Source organism: Eumetopias jubatus, unplaced genomic scaffold (genome assembly GCF_037043125.1).
Source record: "Eumetopias jubatus isolate StellerSeaLion01/CBP00866 unplaced genomic scaffold, mEumJub1_p1.0 scaffold_1, whole genome shotgun sequence".
NCBI lineage: Eukaryota > Metazoa > Chordata > Mammalia > Carnivora > Otariidae > Eumetopias > Eumetopias jubatus.
In genome coordinates this window covers 203390554-203408149 of record NW_028274807.1, presented here as the reverse complement: position 1 = coordinate 203408149, position 17596 = coordinate 203390554, and the positions used below count along the sequence as shown (strand labels likewise).

The 17596-nt window shown below is 42.8% G+C and overlaps 3 protein-coding genes across 4 annotated transcripts in view; 2 read left to right on the top strand and 1 right to left on the bottom strand.

Moving 5' to 3' along the window:
* Positions 1-264: 264 nt before the first annotated feature.
* On the top strand, positions 265-5044 carry ZNF501 (zinc finger protein 501). Its single transcript, XM_088028813.1, has 3 exons — positions 265-415; positions 2450-2560; positions 3387-5044. Exon 3 carries the CDS (start codon positions 3808-3810, stop codon positions 4621-4623), a length of 816 nt encoding a protein of 271 aa, XP_087884939.1. The 5' UTR covers positions 265-415; positions 2450-2560; positions 3387-3807; the 3' UTR covers positions 4624-5044.
* An 863-nt stretch (positions 5045-5907) lies between these two features.
* Positions 5908-12552, bottom strand: KIAA1143 (KIAA1143 ortholog). The gene is made up of 3 exons (XM_028087129.2): positions 12389-12552; positions 7800-7944; positions 5908-7135 (listed from the first exon to the last, which is right to left on the bottom strand). Exons 1-3 carry the CDS (start codon positions 12494-12496, stop codon positions 6921-6923), a joined length of 468 nt encoding a protein of 155 aa, XP_027942930.1. The 5' UTR covers positions 12497-12552; the 3' UTR covers positions 5908-6920.
* A 134-nt stretch (positions 12553-12686) lies between these two features.
* The window catches only part of KIF15 (kinesin family member 15), a 70294-nt gene continuing 65384 nt past the window's right edge, over positions 12687-17596 (top strand). For both annotated transcript variants that reach the window (XM_028087223.2, XM_028087222.2), the window contains exon 1: positions 12687-12775. In XM_028087223.2, the coding sequence (XP_027943024.1) occupies positions 12757-12775 (19 nt within the window). In that variant the 5' untranslated portion in view covers positions 12687-12756. The remainder of the gene's footprint in view (positions 12776-17596) is intronic.

Below are 17596 nucleotides of genomic sequence, written 5' to 3'. Positions count from 1 at the left end.
CCGATGCGGGGCTCAATCCCAGGACCCTGGGATCACAACCTGAGCCGAAGGCAGACGCTTAACGACTGAGCCACCCAGGCGCCCCAGAAGGATTGAGCCTTAAGCAGCCTCTGGGCTGAGCTTGGAGCCCAACGTGGGGCTTGATCTCACCACTCTGAGATCACAACCACCCAGGCGCCCCATGGGTGATACTCTTTTAAGAAAATAATGATATTCTTCATTCAGACTTAAAATAGCTATTTGGTTAGGGATTGGCTATTTCTGAGTTCCTCTGAATTCAGAATAGGAAGTAGGCTGACAATTTATGGGTGCTTTTTTTTCTCCTCCCTCCATGCCTCAGATTCCTGCCCTTCCTCGAGAGAAGCCCCCAGGAGACAAACCAGTGTCGCTTGTGTTCCTCACAGCTTATCTCTGGGTAAGTGTAAATCTAACTAGAGCGCCTAGGATGGGTTCTTACGGGGGTGCTCATTCTGAAGTGGTGGCAGACTTACAGTGGGACCCACCAGTGACCACTACACCTAAACCCTGCAGACTGAAAACACAGAACCACCCAAAAATAGTCCCACCTTATTAAAATCAGAGTGAGTGTGGCCCATTGTGGAAGCAGGCAACAGAATAATTGGCTATAGGACAGATCAGAGAATGTACTAATTTTATATCACAAGTACTTAAACTGTAGCAAGAATAGCTACCCCCTGTGCGGTTACCTGGTAGCTGGTCACTGAACTGCTAACTCTAATGCCTAATGATGTAGCCGTCAGGTGTGGAAAACTGGTAGGAAATTACTGGACAACCCATGGCAAAAGTGATTTCAGTGTTTCCTCAGAGAATATGAATGCACTCCTGGCTCTGTTTGGAACAAGAGCCTAAGTAAGAGCAACTTCACTGTTCCTGGGCATCAGAAGGCAACATGGAGCTTGGGGATCTGTTAAATTCAGTAAGAACAGTACTGTATGAACTGGATTTTTAGGCTATGGAAACTCTATGAATAGATTGTGACCATTTATGGCCTGAAGAATTCAGTCTAGTTTAATATGTATGCATAATACATGTACGTGTGTGTCTGTGTATGTGTATATGCATTGAGAGATGCCTAGAAAAAAAGGTCATCAAAAAACCAACTGTATTTTCACTGGGTGGTAGGATTTCAAGTAATTTCCTTTGTGGACTAACTGACTGTTTTTTAGAATGAGTATGCATTCTTTGTATGGTTAAAAAAAAAACTTTTTGAGACAATAAAAATGAAGGAAATAAAAGCGTGGTTAGAGTTTTGGTTTTATGTTTAGCTATTTAAACCACCTGGCGTTAATTTTTGTTTTTTTTTGTTTTTTAAAGATTGTATTTATTTATTTGGCAGAGAGAGACACAGAGAGAGAAGGAACACAAGCAGGGGGAGTGGGAGAGGGAGAAGCAGGCTCCCCGCAGAGCAGGGAGCCCAATGCAGGGCTCGATCCCAGGACCCCGGGATCATGACCTGAGCCGAAGGTAGACGCTTAACGACTGAGCCACCCAGGCGCTCCTGGCGTTAATTTTTGTAGACATATCTATCCTGGAAGTTTATACATTAGATAGATGCATTCGGGAAAAATATTCAATATATTTAACAACCAGTGCAGTACAGTGCTGTCCAATCAGATCAGTCTCTGACTATACATAATTTGTGCAGAGATACCAGTGTATACCAACTAACTCTTAGCCAGGGTAGATCCATATGTACCAATAAGAAATGATCTTGAAGACACATTCTTTAGTGAAACACAGAACCTATAGAACAATTTTATGTAGAGAGAATCAAATGGTCTATGTATAAAAATATGTGGAAAAAAGACTGAGTGAATATACTCCAAACTTAATGATAATCTCTGGGAAGGAAATGGGCTTGTATGGGTAGGGTGGGATGGTGATAAAAAAATGACTAATTTATCCTATGTCCTTCTGTATTATCTAAATATTATAATGTGAGGATCTATTCATGTGTAATGTGTCAGTGTCTCCAGCACCATCCAGGGAAGATGTTGCTGATGTGTGGCACCTGAATATCTGTTCTCAGATTCTCTGTGCCCTTATTCAGAGCATCAGGGTTTCAAAGTCTGATGCCACCAAGATCATCTAAGTATTTCTCTTTCTCCAGTTCTAAGCAGTGTCCTGATGACAATGATTACGGTTCCCATATAGTTTTTCTGTAGTGGAGAGAATGTGTCAACCCGCCGGACATTGAGCATATAAATTTTTCATTGTAGATCAGGAAAGGTGACTGTTTTGTACATTGTTTTGTGAATTTGATAGTGTACATCAGATTCTGAAGCACTTCATTAGTGTCAAAGGTGAGGGCCAGATTCTGGACCATGGTGCTATAGTCAAGTTACTGTCCAACGGGAATCTCTTCCCCAAGGACCACCCCATCCTATTTTTCCTCTAAACAAAACAATGATATCTTACTTTCTTTCAGTAAGCAGGGCTCTAGTTTTCAAACCTAAAGGTCTTCCAGATGGACGCAGAGGGGAGAGCTACAGATGCTGAATGTTTTGGAGAGAGAAGTCCAAAAAGACACTTAACCAAGGTAAGTGAATAGGAAGGATTGGTGTGATGGACCTAGTAAAAATTACAGCCTGGATAACCTTTTTTTTTAATTATTTATTTTTAGAGACAGGGGGAGGGGCAGAGGGAGAGAGAGAATCTGAAGCAGACTCCCTCTATGGGGTCTGGGAGGGAGCCCAACATGGGGCTTGATCCCAGGACCCTTAGATCATGACCTGAGTTAAAACCAAGAGTCAGGGTGCCTGGGTGGCTCAGTTGGTTGGGTGACTGCCTTTGGCTCGGGTCATGGTTCCGGGGTCCTGGGATCGAGCCCTGCATCAGGCTCCCTGCTCAGCGAGAAGCCTGCTTCTCCCTCTCCCACTCCCCCTGCTTGTGTTCCCTCTCTCGCCGTCTCTTTCTGTCAATTAAATAAATAAAATCTTCAAAAAAATAATAAAAAATAAAACCAAGAGTTGGACACTTAACCTACTGAGCCACCCAGGCGCCCCTCCTTTGAAATCCTAAAGAGAAACTCTAATTTCTAAAGAATGATAGAAGCTTGTACTTTCTCAAGCAGCACGAGCAATATATTGCTTACAGGCAACCTAAGGAAATATACTCTTCACCTAGTTTTTGAGTAGTAGAGACTGTAGGTAAGTAGGTAGTTTTCCCTAACACTAATTTGCCCAAGATTGGTATACTTATCCCTTTCACATTCTACTATTTATCACTCTGGATGATCCTAAATTACCTGGATTCGTTTTTAGTATTTAAGTGTTCCAGAATCAATCACGATAGGGAATTTTATAGATTTCCCAATATGTGTCACTACTTAATCTCTTCTCCCTATTATCTAATCTTTTCTCCAGGTCATTGTGATCTATCTCAATTACTGAGAAGAGGATAAAAATCAAGATTCCACAATGCACGTCCCCTGTTCTGCACAGAGGACATTTTCCCTTTTGATTTTTTTTTCCCCCCAGACAAGATGACCAAGCCTGATGCAACAGTGTTAAATGACTTGTGGAAGATGTGCAGGGTCAGAGAACCTGGTCATCTGGGTTTGCGTTTGGAGAAGGTAAAGACGCATGCTGAAGAAGGAAGAGAAGGGGTATCCTGCAGGAATGCCCAAGGGAACAGTGCATGCACACATATACCCAAAGCTTTCCTAGGACAGAGTTACTGTAACCATAATCATCTTTGAGAACGTTCATTGTTAAGTGTCATGAATTTGAGAGTTTCCTCTAAACCTGAACCTACTGGACAGACATTCCTTGTGTTACAGGCAGCATGAGTTCCAGCCAGATTTCACTGCAAATGAACCCTCAGAGACTTAACATGCAGAAGAAATCTTCAAAGTGTAGTGAATGTGGGAAATTCTTTACTCAGAGATCATCTCTTACCCAGCATCAGAGGATTCACACAGGAGAGAAGCCCTATGTATGTAGTGAATGTGGAACTTGTTTCCGTAAACAGTCAAATCTTACTCAGCATTTGAGGATTCACACAGGAGAGAAACCTTATAAATGTAATGAATGCGAGAAAGCCTTTCAAACGAAAGCAATCCTTGTCCAGCATCTGAGAATTCATACTGGAGAGAAACCCTATAAGTGCACTGAATGTGGCAAAGCCTTTTGTCAGAGTCCATCCCTTATCAAACACCTGCGAATTCATACTGGAGAGAAACCATATAAATGCGCTGAATGTGGCAAAGCCTTTAGTCAAAGCATTTGCCTTACCCGTCACCAGAGAAGTCACTCTGGAGATAAACCTTATAAGTGTAATGAATGTGGGAAAGCCTTTAATCAGAGCGCATGCCTCATGCAGCATCAGAGAATTCATTCAGGAGAGAAGCCTTACACATGTACTGAATGTGGTAAAGCCTTCACTCAGAACTCCTCCCTTGTTGAACATGAGAGAACTCACACTGGAGAGAAACTTTACAAGTGTAGTGAGTGTGAAAAAACTTTCCGCAAACAAGCACACCTTAGTGAACATTACAGAATTCATACCGGAGAAAAACCTTATGAATGTGTTGAATGTGGGAAATCCTTCAGGCACAGCTCAGCACTTGTTCGACATCAGAGGCTTCATGCTGGAGAATAAAACTTGGGATATAACCAGCGTGGAAAGATTTGTATGAAAGTGCCATTTCCCCCCCTCTCCAAAATTCTTAGGAGTTTAAGACTCAGTCTTCAGCTGGGACAAATGTTCTGTATGTTGAGCAAGATGCAATGTGTCCTGAAAGTTAAGAAAATCGACTCAGAACTAGATAGTCTTGAGTTTGGGGACTTCTCTGCCACTTAATGGGAGTAAGACCGGATCCTCTCTCAGCCTGTTTTCCCCATCCTCCTCTGAAGAATAATGAGGATACTTACTAGGGTTGTCTTGAAAATAAAGTAAGTTGTATGTAATAAATAACTGCCATTAATTGGTTTTGAGTTATAGATATTCCAAACGTATATAAATCTAGCTACTGAAAACAAGCTAAGTTCAGCATTAGTTTTTGGTTCTCAATGTGTTTTTTAGGAACTTTTTTTTAAACATTCTTGAAATTGGGCTGATTTCATGCTTAATCTACAGAAAGTAAATGTCTGAAAGACATTACATCAGAAAGTAGATTTAAATAGAACACAATTTAAGACCAGTTTATCCTTGAGAAAATTCAGATTTAATCAGAGAAAAAAGAAATTATTGGGATTTGAGTGGACATTGTGAAGTGTACTTCTGGGTACCCTGAAGAGCTTTTTTAGATTTTGATACCTCCCACTGTTGGATCTTCACTTCAAGCTCTAGACCTCTCTTTTCCATGAAAAGGGAGCCTTGCTGACACTAAATAAAAACTTGTGTTGTAGGACTTTTGTGTGTTTGTGTTGTGGGGAGAAGCGGGGAGGGGGTTGGTGAGGAGAAGTTACATGAGAATAAAGAGGGGTGGAAATAGAAGAGAACATAAGTACGTTGATTAGTATGTGGCTGTACTTGTTTGGAATTTGTAACTAAATAAAGAAAATTTCACTTAAAATAGAGTTGGGAGGCCAGAGGGAGGAGCTCACACATACGACACCTTGCAGCCCTTTGCAGAACCAACAGAAAGAGCCATACCTTGCATTCCTAACAAGAAGCCTACTTTACTAACCTCCAGCAGGAAGAAGGAAGATTGTCTCCTTGCCTGGCAATAGCCCGGCCAATGAGCCCGTCACAACTCAGCCAATGAAAAGCCATTACGTTTCAAACTCTCAGTGTACTCCAATGGACATTTAGTTTATAACAACAACTCCACAAATTCCCCCTTTCCTCTGTAAAAGAGCAGTCCCCTCCTGACTTGTCTACGGTTTTGTAGTAGGTTGTATGTCCTGAATTGCAATTGTCTACTATTCTCAAATATACTCATTATACTGGTAAAATAATTGACTTTTATTTTTAAGGTTGACAAATTCTAGAGCACAACACTAACGGGGGCCTCTGAAGGGAAAAGGAGGGCAGGAGACATTGAATTCTCAAGTGTCAGCAAGTGGTACTACTGACAAACAACTTTTGGTTTATTCTCGTGTAACAAGTCCAGAGGTTGGCAGCCCGTGGCTGGTGCAGCAGCTCCTCGAGGCATGCTATTAGGATCCAAGTGCCTTGAATCTTTCCACTATACCACCCAGAGAAAGGATCTGCCTTCCTTAGGCCAAAAAATGGCTCCAATACTCCTAGGTTTCATGTATGTGCTCCTGGATGTAGCAGGATGTAGCGAGAAGGACAAAGGTTCGTGCTTGCCAGATCTGCTTTCTTGTATCAAACGCCTGGTAGCTTTATTAAGCAGACTTCTACTTGTATCTCTCTTTTTTTATAGTGTTATTAACTACAGTCTCCATGTTATACATTAGATCCTCTCTTCTATTAAGATCCCTTTTATTAGAAGCTCACTTGTACAAGATCCACTTTTATCTCTAAAATTGCCAGAATTGTTATATGGCTACCTTTAGCAGGAGCTGGGGAACTATTCTTAAATAGGCACATTATCAGCTTCCTCCAAAGTGGGCTTCTGCTAATGAAGATCTGTTTAATGACAAAATTCTCTGTAGCAATTATGTTAAATTTTTGAATTTTACTGATCTGGAAAAATGCTCAGAATATAATGTCATGTGAAAAGCAGGACAGAAAACACATGCAATATAATCTCAATTTTGTTTAAAAAATACCCCACACGTGGGAGTTCCAAAATGTTAACAGTAGTTAATATCTACAGAGTTAGCCTCATGTCAAAGGGGTATTGGTAGATACAATTTTTATCATACTAAATTTTTTCTGAATTTTCTATAATGAACTTGTATTATCTTTAAATAGGAAAAAAAAAGTGTCACTGTAAAAAACATCCCACATACTCATAAGCATGACTAAGTCCAAAATATTTACACTTACTCAGTTTCATCTTCATTGTCAAAAGAAAGGAGGCAACTGTTTTTGATTTGCTTTTGTGAGTTCTTTTTAACTGAGTCCTGCTTATTTATTTCATCTTCATTTGCCTTCCTCTTTTTTGAGCTTGCTGTTAAACCGGAATATTTTTCATCCGAGGAACGTTTGACTGGTTTTCGATACATGATTCTTCCATCAACTATAGCTGGTTCTTCATCTGCAGCAAAAACAAAGTTAAAGAACTTTTTCTCATTATTTTGTTTTTATTAGAGACTCAAATGGCAAGAACATCTCAGATGATAATGAACAATGTTCTAAGTCAATTCAGTCTGGTCTTCTCCACTGTTTCTAGCTACACCCACAGGACATGTAGTCCCTTAAAAAACACTCACTTCCTGAAGTACTCCATCATATTGCCAGTCCCCAAATAATTACAGTCACGCTGTATTTTTAAGTATTATGAAAAGTGATTGTTTGGAACTCCAGGATTTTTCCTCAAAGCAATGTAATAAATGTTCAGGAAAAATGAAAACTATACCATGTAGCATGTCACGTTTCAGGTACTGATTAAATACACTCTGTTGACTAATTTGTAAAACTAACCACCTATTTTTTTTTTAACAGGATGTTTTTATTTAAATTTGCACTTAATCCTCATAACAACCAGGTAAGGTAGGTACCATTATAGTCCCCACTGACTGATGAGGTAGCTGAGGCTGGGATGTGAAATGACTTGTTCAAGATCACGTATCTGGTGCGTGTTAAAACCAAAGTTTGAACCTAGGATTGTCTCCTTCAAACATACCATACTATTACATAAGACAATTTCATATTCCAGGCTCCCTACACTGTTAGAAAAACCAGATTACTTTCAGACACACCTGCTTTGGCAGCCTTTATTTCTGCTTTAATTTTCATGACTTCTTCAACTGACAGGTCTCCCTTTTTTAAAACCACCACTTGGGGCTGTTCATCTTCTTTGTCACTGTGATCACCATCTTCATCTGGGAGCTGAGGCTGGATTCTCTGGGAGAAAACACAAACACAATATGGAGGCTGCTGACCTTGAACCAAATACAACTGCTGTCTCTGTGAGACACTGTGATGACTAAGTGACAAGGGTAACTTGATTCACTAAATATATTTGGCAAAGAATTTTCAAGTAACTCTTAAGGGCCTAACCTTGCCACACCCGGTAAGAGGTCTACCTGCCAGTTACCCTGCAGTGCAGACCCAAAAGGATTAATATCCTTCTCAGTAGGACCGCAGTCTGCAGTTCCCAGGGTCAGGGGCCTCTGCTTCATGGACTGCCAGCATGCCCAGCCTCCTCAGGGCGTGCTGAACCGCATCCGTTCTCTCTGCTCTTCATCGACTGTTTTCACTTCCATCGCCTCTCAAAGCCTGACAAAAAAAAATAATCAACCCCAAAGTACAGAAAGCAGCAAGTAAAAGGTAGTCTTTCTCCCACTTCTGATGATCTCTCCTCCCTTCCAACGGCTTCAGTTTTGTGGGCATCCTATCAGCTGTTTTCTAAGTGTATAAAAACATGGAAGTATAGAAACCATTCTGTATACAAACAGGATACTGTACATCGTACTATGTGACTTGCTTTCTTTTCTTTACGAAAGTTCCCAAACATAAAAAAGTACAGAGAACACCAACACAAACCATGTATTCAGCATATACATGTAACAAGTGGTAGCCCTTGGCCAGTTGATTCAGAGTTTCAAAAAATGTTAGATACCATAAAAGTCCCTCTCCAACTTTTTTACTCAAAAAATATCTTTGTATAATACCTTGGAATTATCTATTAATATGGAATTATCTATTTTAAAGATTTTGTTTAAGGATTTTATTTGTCAGAGAGAGAGAGAGAGACAGCACACAAGCAGGGGGAGCGGCAGGCAGAGGGAGAAGCAGACTCCCTCCTGAGCACGGAGCCCGACACAGGACTCGATCCCAGGACCTTGGGATCATGACCTGAGCCGAAGGCAGATGCTTAATCCCGACTGAGCCACACAGTCGTCCCTGGAATTATCTATTTTAAAAATCACTGCCTAGTATTTAAGTATATATGTGGTCATCTCATGGTTTATTTGGCCAATACCCTGTAAAAAATTCTGGTTGTTTCTAGTTTTTTTTTCCACTATGCACATATTTTTGTTTACCTTTTTCTACTACGTACTTGTTTTTGTTCACTTTTGTGAACTCATATGTAAGATAAATTCCTGGAAGTGGAATTGTTGGGTTGAAAGGCAGTATACCCACCACACATTATTCAAATAACTTGTTATTCCACCTCTCACAGAGCCTTCCTTGTCTCCCAAACACGGCAACAGAGCACTCCAGGATCTGGCCCATGAACACAGCTTTATCCTATACCATACTCATGACCTCTGGACTCCACCCAGGTTGGAGGATTGCATATCCATGAACATATTAGCTCCTTCACCTCCCTTGTCTCTGAACAAGTTCCCAGTGCCTAGAAAGCTCCACTGCCCCCCGTCCACACCTACTCTAGCTGCCTTCTAAGACTTAGATTCTTCAGAAGTACTTTCCTAATGTAGCCTCATCTTCTTTCTCACACCGTGCATAGCTCATAGGGAGCATGCGCCATACTGAGTTATCCATATTTTTCTATCTGGTTCCACTAGGTAGCTCCTTTGAGGTACTATGTGTTTCATCTTCTGTATCTAGAGGCACAGAGCTTGGCAAACATCAGGGATTCAAGGAGTATCTGTTGATCCACTCATGAATGACTAATAGGATGAAAAATGAACTACCTAAAGCCCTGGCTGGCAAGTCACTCACAGGCACATTCATTCATTTTGTCTTAATCACTTGACACAAGTGCATGCTCTTTAATAATATCCATGTTAGTTCACTGACTACTCATTAGTTTTGCCTATTTTTTTCCCAGTAAGACAAAGATTCCAGTAAGTGACCACAAACTAGTAGGTAATTATTTTTCACCAAGGATATGGGAAAGTGAAATAAAATAAAATAATTCCTGGGGCGCCTGGCTGGCTCAGTTGGTTGTAGAGCATGTGACTCTTTTTTTTTTTTTAAGATTTTATTTATTTATTTGACACACACAGAGAGATAGCGAGAGAGAGAGAGAGAGAGAGAGAGAGAGAGAGAGAGAGAGAGGGAGAGAACACAAGCAGGGGGAGTGGCAGGCAGAGGGAGAAGCAGGCTTCCTGCATGAGCAGGGAGCCCGATGTGGGGCTCGATCCCAGGACCCTGGGATCATGACCTGAGCTGAAGGTAGCGGTTTAACCAACTGAGCCACCCAGGCACCCCGAGCATGTGACTCTTGATTGTTGAGTTCAAGCCCCACAATGGGTGTAGAGACTACTTAAAAATAAAATCTTAAAAAAAAAAAATTCCTGGTGCTCAATAGCTTGAGAATCATTAATTCTGATTCTTTTTGTTTAGACAACTGCCTGGAAAATAAGAAACAGTCAAAGAAACAGTGGCTGCTCAAAGCCACTCCTGAATTAACTCTCAAGAAGGTGAATAAGGTAATGTAGCTCAATTATATAATGATTTCCCATGAAACACTTCTTTTTGTTAATACATCACTAGAATGATGGTTATACTGCCAACCTGATTAAGAGTGCAGTTGGTTTCTCAAACACAGAAACATGGGGTATCCCTCTGTGGAAGTCTCTTAATTAAGTCAGTCAGTCTAAATCATTGGTATGAACTGGGAAAGCAGCTGTCCCCACCCCAAGTTCTCCTAAAACAGCATTCCATGCTAGAATCCTCAAGGTGTTAATTATGTACACATGATCATCACAAGGACCTCAAGCAAACTATAAAATTGGGTCTCATATTCTCATTACTAAATCCATGTCTCTTTCCTCAAATCTCATCCTCTTTGTCATTATCATTGTTTTTGGTCCTGGGGGAATCCGTCACTCCCTGATCATGTTATCTCTAACCAAAAATGGCTCCTTGTTGCCTACTGAACGGGCCATGTGGCCTCCCCTCCCACAATTCCTCAATCACCTCTACACACAGTCCATGACTCATCATCTTTTTTTTTTTCTTTTTAAGATTTTGTTTTTAAGCAATCTCTAACACCCGATGTGGAGCTCGAACCTACAACCCTGCGATGAAGAGTCACGTGTTCCACTGACTGAGCCAGCCAGGCGCCCCGTTGACTCACCATCTTTACACCTTTATCCACCTTTCTTTCCATCTCTACCTGCTGTCCTACCCATGCTCAAGATTCTAAGTATCCCTTTGTCCATGAAGCCTTGCCTGATAAGCACAGTCAATACAAATGGGTCACCTTACTAGCTGGTGCCAGGCACTGTGCCAGGTGCTGGGAAAATACAGAAAGATTAAGATAATAACTTAGAGAGTTTGATTTAGTGCTGGTGATACACAGGAGAGCAAGTAGTTGCAATGCAAAATGATGAATATCTCAGATATGGACAAAGTGAATAGAAAAACAGAGGAAAAGTCATTGGAGGAGTTTTGAAGAGGTTCACAGAGGTGTAACCTGTGAAGGCAGAGATCAGGTAGGCAGGAAGGTTATAAAAGAATATGGTATTTTGGAGATCCATCTCTTTGTCCTTTAACAGCCTGGCACAATGCCTGGATTTAGCACATACACACTGGATTCAGTAATTTCACCCAAGTCAATCTTGTTTCTTTTCCTAAACTCTAAGTGACTTGAGGAGTGGGTATTAGTGAAAGTACTAGACATAGAGTGCTAAATGAAGTCTTTATTTCTCCACACAATCCCTAAGCATAACAGTCTCTTCCTATTGAAAGAAGTAGGGCAGGTCTCTCTCTTGCATTCCCAGCAGTCCAGCGATCTGGAGCATGAATTGGGGAACTCACTCAGTGCCCCAGTTAGCCCCTGGGAGGGCTTAGACTGATTCCCACTGATTCTCATCCCTAAACTATTCAGGTGTTGTTCCTTCCCGAAGCTCCTCTTCTATTTAGATCCAGGATATTCTTAAACATGCTTTTTTTGCGGGGGGGGGGGGAGCGGTAAACAACAAAGCATAAAAATAGATCTAGGGCATTCTTCCAAAAATGCTCCAGACTCCAGGCCTAGGACATCAGGCCATTTGATCAAGTGGCCTCAGTTTCTTAATCTGGAAAACGGGGCTAAGCTACCACTCATCCTGCTAACTATAGGTTTTGGGATAAGCAAATAAAACGAGAGAGGAAAGTGATCTTTCTTAACCATCTACCAAAGACGAAGCGCTTTATCGGCGTCAAGTCATTTTCAAGAACACAACAGCACTACGAAAAACGACAAATAGCTTCCTGGGCATACGCAGCTGTAGTTGTTTGAAGAGGACCAGCCTGGGGGCTGAGGCCCATCCAGATTCCCGACTGGGCGCAGGTGAGAGAGGGGACCTGTCAGTGCCTGCCCTCCAAGGCAGAAGCCGGAAGTGTTAGGGTAGCCCGCGTTTCTGAGGTAACGCGACTGGCCTGGGCTCACCTTGGTTTCCACGGTAGGCCCTTCCCTGTAGCCGACCTGTTCCTTGAAGCGAGCCAGGAACGCCGGTTCGGCTGGCCGCACGTACGAAACCTGGTTTCGCTTGCTCATAGCTGCTCCGGGGAAAAACAAGTTACCGGGGCCGCCTGGAGATGGTACATTGGCGACGGCGCCTACTCGTGACGTCACGTAGCCCCGCCCCCTAGCCAGAGGCCGGGCAACATGGCGGCCTCCCTGCTGACGTCAACGTCCGACCCGAGCGCCAAATTCAAATTTGCGGCCATCTTGAGCGTCTGGAATCCCGGCGCGTCGCGCGGCTGGAGGTGGGGGTATCCTCTGCGTTGGTTTTGGGATCCAGGGGTGAGGGCGCCATGGCGCCCGGCTGCAAAAGTAAGTAAGGAGCCCCGGCTTCGTGACCCTGTCCCCGCCCCCAAATACAGCAGTGAAGGACGGCCCCCCGCCTAGGGTTCCCGGCTGGGCGTGAAGGGCAGGAGTGGACTGAGCGGCGCCGGGCGTTTGGGACCTCTCTGTCCCTCAAACAGACAATACGCGGCTGGAACAGCTGTCTTCCCTTCTATCTGTGTATTGGGCCTGCGCCACGAGCCAGGCACAGTTCTAGGCGCTTGGGCTGAGCAGTGAACCGGAGAGCCCAATCCTCCAGGAGCTTGGCGCCCAGCCACCTGCTGGTTTCTTCCTTCCGGTTCTCTGTTCTGCGACTGGGGCTGCCTCTACGTACCCTTACCTGAGGTTCTCACCTCCTTCTGACTCTCACCACCTTCTGCATATTTTCACATCACTATCCTGAAGGGGAGAACTTACTCATGTTCCAAGCACGTTTTTCTCTTCTGGAGGGCCTGCTGTAGAATCTCTTTAGATAAGCCCTGGGTTATCACAAATACCTATTTTCGTCTCAAGGGGACCCGTTCGGTTTCTTCCTGTTTTCTTGGAGAGGAGCACTGCCAGTTTTTGCTTTTGTTAAACCCTCCAATTTTCACTAATTTCTTGGTCCTTTGCCGTTCTTGTGTACGTGCCCCATCTCTTAACATTGCCTAATCCTTTAAGGAGTCTTGTTTTTTAAAGCTGATTTTGAGCTAATTCGATAGATCTCGGTGAATGGTATAAATGGCAATGAGGAGAGGCCTATGTTAGAAGACTGGTGAAACTGAAGTTTTGGGCTTTGACGAGACTTCCAACAACGTTAATCCTTCAAGCTGTCAATTGTAATTGTCTTCTGATGTCTTTGTTGTTTCCTGAACTTTCTAGGTCATCACACCCTTCACTGCCTACTCTTTGTGCTCTTTTTCCGTCTAAAATGTTTCTCTTCTCTCGCCATTTTTTCGGGATTCAGGGAATAGTAGCACACAAATTGGTACGTTTTTGGACTGAAATGTTCGTTGGGCTTCCTGCACAACCACAGTATTTGTTCTGTAAATCTGGACTCAAACAAGACAGTTGATACCTGTGATATAATTAGAGCATCTGCTTACATAATGGAAAGTGACGTATGTCTATTAAAGGACTCTGTCCTGTCTATGTACATCACTTTCTAGAAGTGATGGGAACAAGGATATTGACAACTCCCCTGTGTGAAAATGGTGATTTCCATGGGGAACTCTTCTGTTCCTTGTAGTCTGTTAGCAACCTTGAGGTTGATGACATCCCAGGTAAGTAAGTGCTCCTTGCATTCCCAGCAGTCCAGCGATCTGGAGCATGAATTGGGGAACTCACTCAGTGCCGTCCACAACTTTTGTGCCGATGAAGGTTATTTTTTGTGACACCATTAGTAACATGGGTTGCTGACTGAAATCAGAGAAATGAGAATGTGAAGTACAGTCCCAATGAAACTGAGTTCAAGATTCCCTTTCTGAACTTAATCATATTTGGTCAAATGATCCATAGGTATTTATTTGGACTGCAGAATAAAGTATCTTATGGGTTTGTTTGTTTGTTTGTTTTACAGCAGGAAGACCCTTTTAAAAAAGATGTACTGTTTTGTTGAGGATTAATATATACACAGCAAAGGACACAAATCTTAAGACTACTATGCGATAAATTTTTACATAAGAATACACTTGTCGGGCGCCTGGGTGGCTCAGATGGTTAAGCGTCTGCCTTCGGCTCAGGTCATGATCCCAGGGTCCTGGGATCGAGTCCCGCATCAGGCTTCCTGCTCAGCAGGGAGCCTGCTTCTCCCTCTGCTTCTCTCTCTCTCTCTCATGAATAAATAAATAAAATCTTAAAAGAATACACTTGTCACTGCCACCAAGATCAAGAAAGAATGGTTCCTATGCCCCAGAAAGTTCCCTGTGATCCTTCCTAGTTAACAGCTACACTGATTTCTATCACCATTGACTAGTTTTGCCTATCTTTGAACTTCATGTAAATGGTACAATATTTATTCTTTTTGTTCTGGCTGTTTAGTGAACATTATGTCTGAGCACTGTTTATCTGTTGTCTGTGGCAGCAGTTAATTCTTTTACATTGCCATTTAGTGTTCCATCCTGTCAGTATGCCACAATTTGTTTATTCTTTTGATGTACATTTGGGTTTCTAGGTGGGCTATTATGAATAAAGCTGCTGTAAATATTCTTCAACATATTTTAAGATAGATGCCTTGAGGACCTCAGAGCTAAAAGAATTTTAGTGAGTGCCTATGAAGGACCCTTGTTGTGTCAACCTTTGATGGCAGCCATGTGATAAATTTTTATATTCTGTTTATTTATTTATTTTAAAAGATTTTATTTGAGAGAGAGGAGAGACAGAGATCGCCACAGAGATAATGAGAGAGAGAGAGCATGAGCGGGGAGGAAAAGGAGAAGCAGGCTTCCCGCTGATCAGGGAGCCCGGCGTGGGACTTGATCCCAGGACTCTGGGATCATGACCTGAGCCGAAGGCAGATGCTTAACTGACTGAGCCACCCAGACGCCCCCAAATTTTTATATTCTGTTTAAACGTTGCTTAAGATATAGCGCACTGAGGTGGTTAAGAATGTGCGCTCTGGATCCTGAATGCCTGGGTTCACATGGCAGCATTTCTCAGTGACAGCGTTGCCTCAGAACTGAATTAGGCTTAATGCCAGAACTATCTACCTGTGTAATTTTTTGTTTCACTTTATCTCACTATTGGCTTACTAACTTGGCTTTTTTCTTTTTCTTTTTTTTTTAAAGATTTTATTTGACAGAGAGAGACACAGCGAAAGAGGGAACACAAGCAGGGGGAATGGGAGAGGGAGAAGCAGGCCTCCCACCGAGCAGAGAGCCCGGTGCGGGGCTTGATCCCAGGACCCTGGGACCATGACCTGAGCTGAAGGCAGACGCTTAACGACTGAGCCACCCAGGCGCTCCGGCTTTTTTCTTTTCTTTAGTAAACATTTCATTTTGGAGTAATTTTAGGTGTACAGAAAAGTTGTAACAGCTGTTCATCCAGCATCTTCTCTACTCGACTGGGCCACCAGAGGCTATATGGACTCCCCTCCCTACACTTCAGACTTGAAACTCTAGGCAGTTGAGCTGGGGCAATTAAAGGGCTCACTGCCTTTGTTTCCTGCTCTCAGGGTCACTTTACTGTGCTGTCTCTTGTCCAGTGTCTGAAACTTGTTGCGTGTTTTTTCCCAGTTTCCTGGTTACGTAAGATGACAGTAAATCCAGTCTCTGTCTGGGCCTATTTCTGGTTCCATCTTTACACATAGGGAGTGGCCTTTCAGCCTCCCATTTGAAAGCGTGGACATTCAATAGGGCACTGAACCCCAAATTTTGCTCCTCTAATCTGTGAGTCTATTCAAAACTCTGCTCAAAATCTCAGCCTCTTAGCTGCAGCTTGCAGAATCAGTAATCTCCTCCTAGGAAAGAGCAGCCTCAGATGCTGTGCTCACACCTCTGGACTTCCGTCCTCTCTTGGGTTTTGGCTCCGTATTTGCTCACCGCCTTGGCAGGTCTCCAGTGCCTCCAAGTAGATGTTTTTTATACTTTTTCTGCTTTTCTAGTTGCTTTCAGGCAGGAGGGTTGGTCTGAAGTAAATTAGTCCTTTAGTTCTAGACTGTCCTAGTAAGGAAAGCCTTACTGTAATAAATTCAGTTTTATTCCAGGACAGAAAAAAGAAAAAATCTGTATCTGAGGAAGCACAAAAAGAAACAAGTTTAAAATCAGTCTGTTGGCATGAGGAAGGGCCAAAACTACAATTTAGGGTAGGGTCATTTTTTTCCCCACTATGCTCCTGCCTAGCACCTCAAATCCTGATTGTATTACTAACGTTAACATGTATGGTGGCTTGAACCTTTCAATTTTAAGTGGTTAAAAAAAAAACTGATGTAAAAATGTGTCTTCTGCTGTCATCTTGAGGATTCATGGTTGTTGTAGATGATAGTTGTCTTAGTCTGGGCTGCTCTGACAAAAATAACAAACTGGTGACTTTTAAACAGTGGACATTTATTTCTCACAGTTCTGGAATCTGGAAAGTCTAATATCATGGTGTCTGCATATTTGGTGTCTGGTGAGGGCCCACTTCCTCACTGAGGCTCTCTTTTTGCTACAAACTCACATGGTGGAAGGGAAGAGCTGCCTAGGGTGTCTTTTATAAGGACACCAGTGTCAATCACGAGGGCCCTGACTTCAATACCTAATCACTTACCAGGGGCCCCCACCCTGGGGGTTTGGATTTCACCATATGAATTCTGGGGAGACAAAAACATTCATACCATAGTAGTGATAAAGAGATGACTTATTCATCATTTGTATAGAATTAAAGGTTGCCTGCTTTTAGTGTGGTACACTGCCTTTATTTTTTTTTTTAACTTCTAAGGATCTTTTCGTTTATTTCTGAGAGAGAGAGAGAGAGCGAACACGAGCTGGGGGAAGGGGCAGAGGCAGAAGGAGAAGCAGACTCCCCGCTGAGCAGGGAGCCTGACTCAGGGCTCCATCCAGGACCTGAGACCACCTGAGCCAAAAGCAGACGCTTAACCGACCGAGCCACCCAGGCGCCCCATAGCATGGTACACTGCCTTTAGATTTCTGAGGTGCGGCTGCCTGTTTTGAACTGCCTCCCCCTACAACCTCCCAAACTGTCTGAATACTTGCCTGACCTATGCCTTTGTATCTTTTGCTTACCTTTTCTGCTGTCCGGGTATGTGACTCCTGCTCACATCACCTATTCTAGTCTTCGTTTTCCTCTTTCCCCCGTTCTTCATAAGGATCAGACTTCAGCTTTCCTAACGTG

Bases quoted from the DNA above. Each gene is read 5' to 3' on its own strand.
- ZNF501 (XM_088028813.1), top strand. From the start codon at position 3,808: ATGAGTTCCAGCCAGATTTCACTGCAAATGAACCCTCAGAGACTTAAC.
- KIAA1143 (XM_028087129.2), bottom strand. From the start codon at position 12,496: ATGAGCAAGCGAAACCAGGTTTCGTACGTGCGGCCAGCCGAACCGGCG. The intron at 7,945-12,388 runs GTGAGCCCAGGC...GTTTTCTCCCAG, and splicing joins GGCCTACCGTGGAAACCAAG to AGAATCCAGCCTCAGCTCCC. The intron at 7,136-7,799 runs GTGTGTCTGAAA...TTTTTGCTGCAG, and splicing joins AATAAAGGCTGCCAAAGCAG to ATGAAGAACCAGCTATAGTT.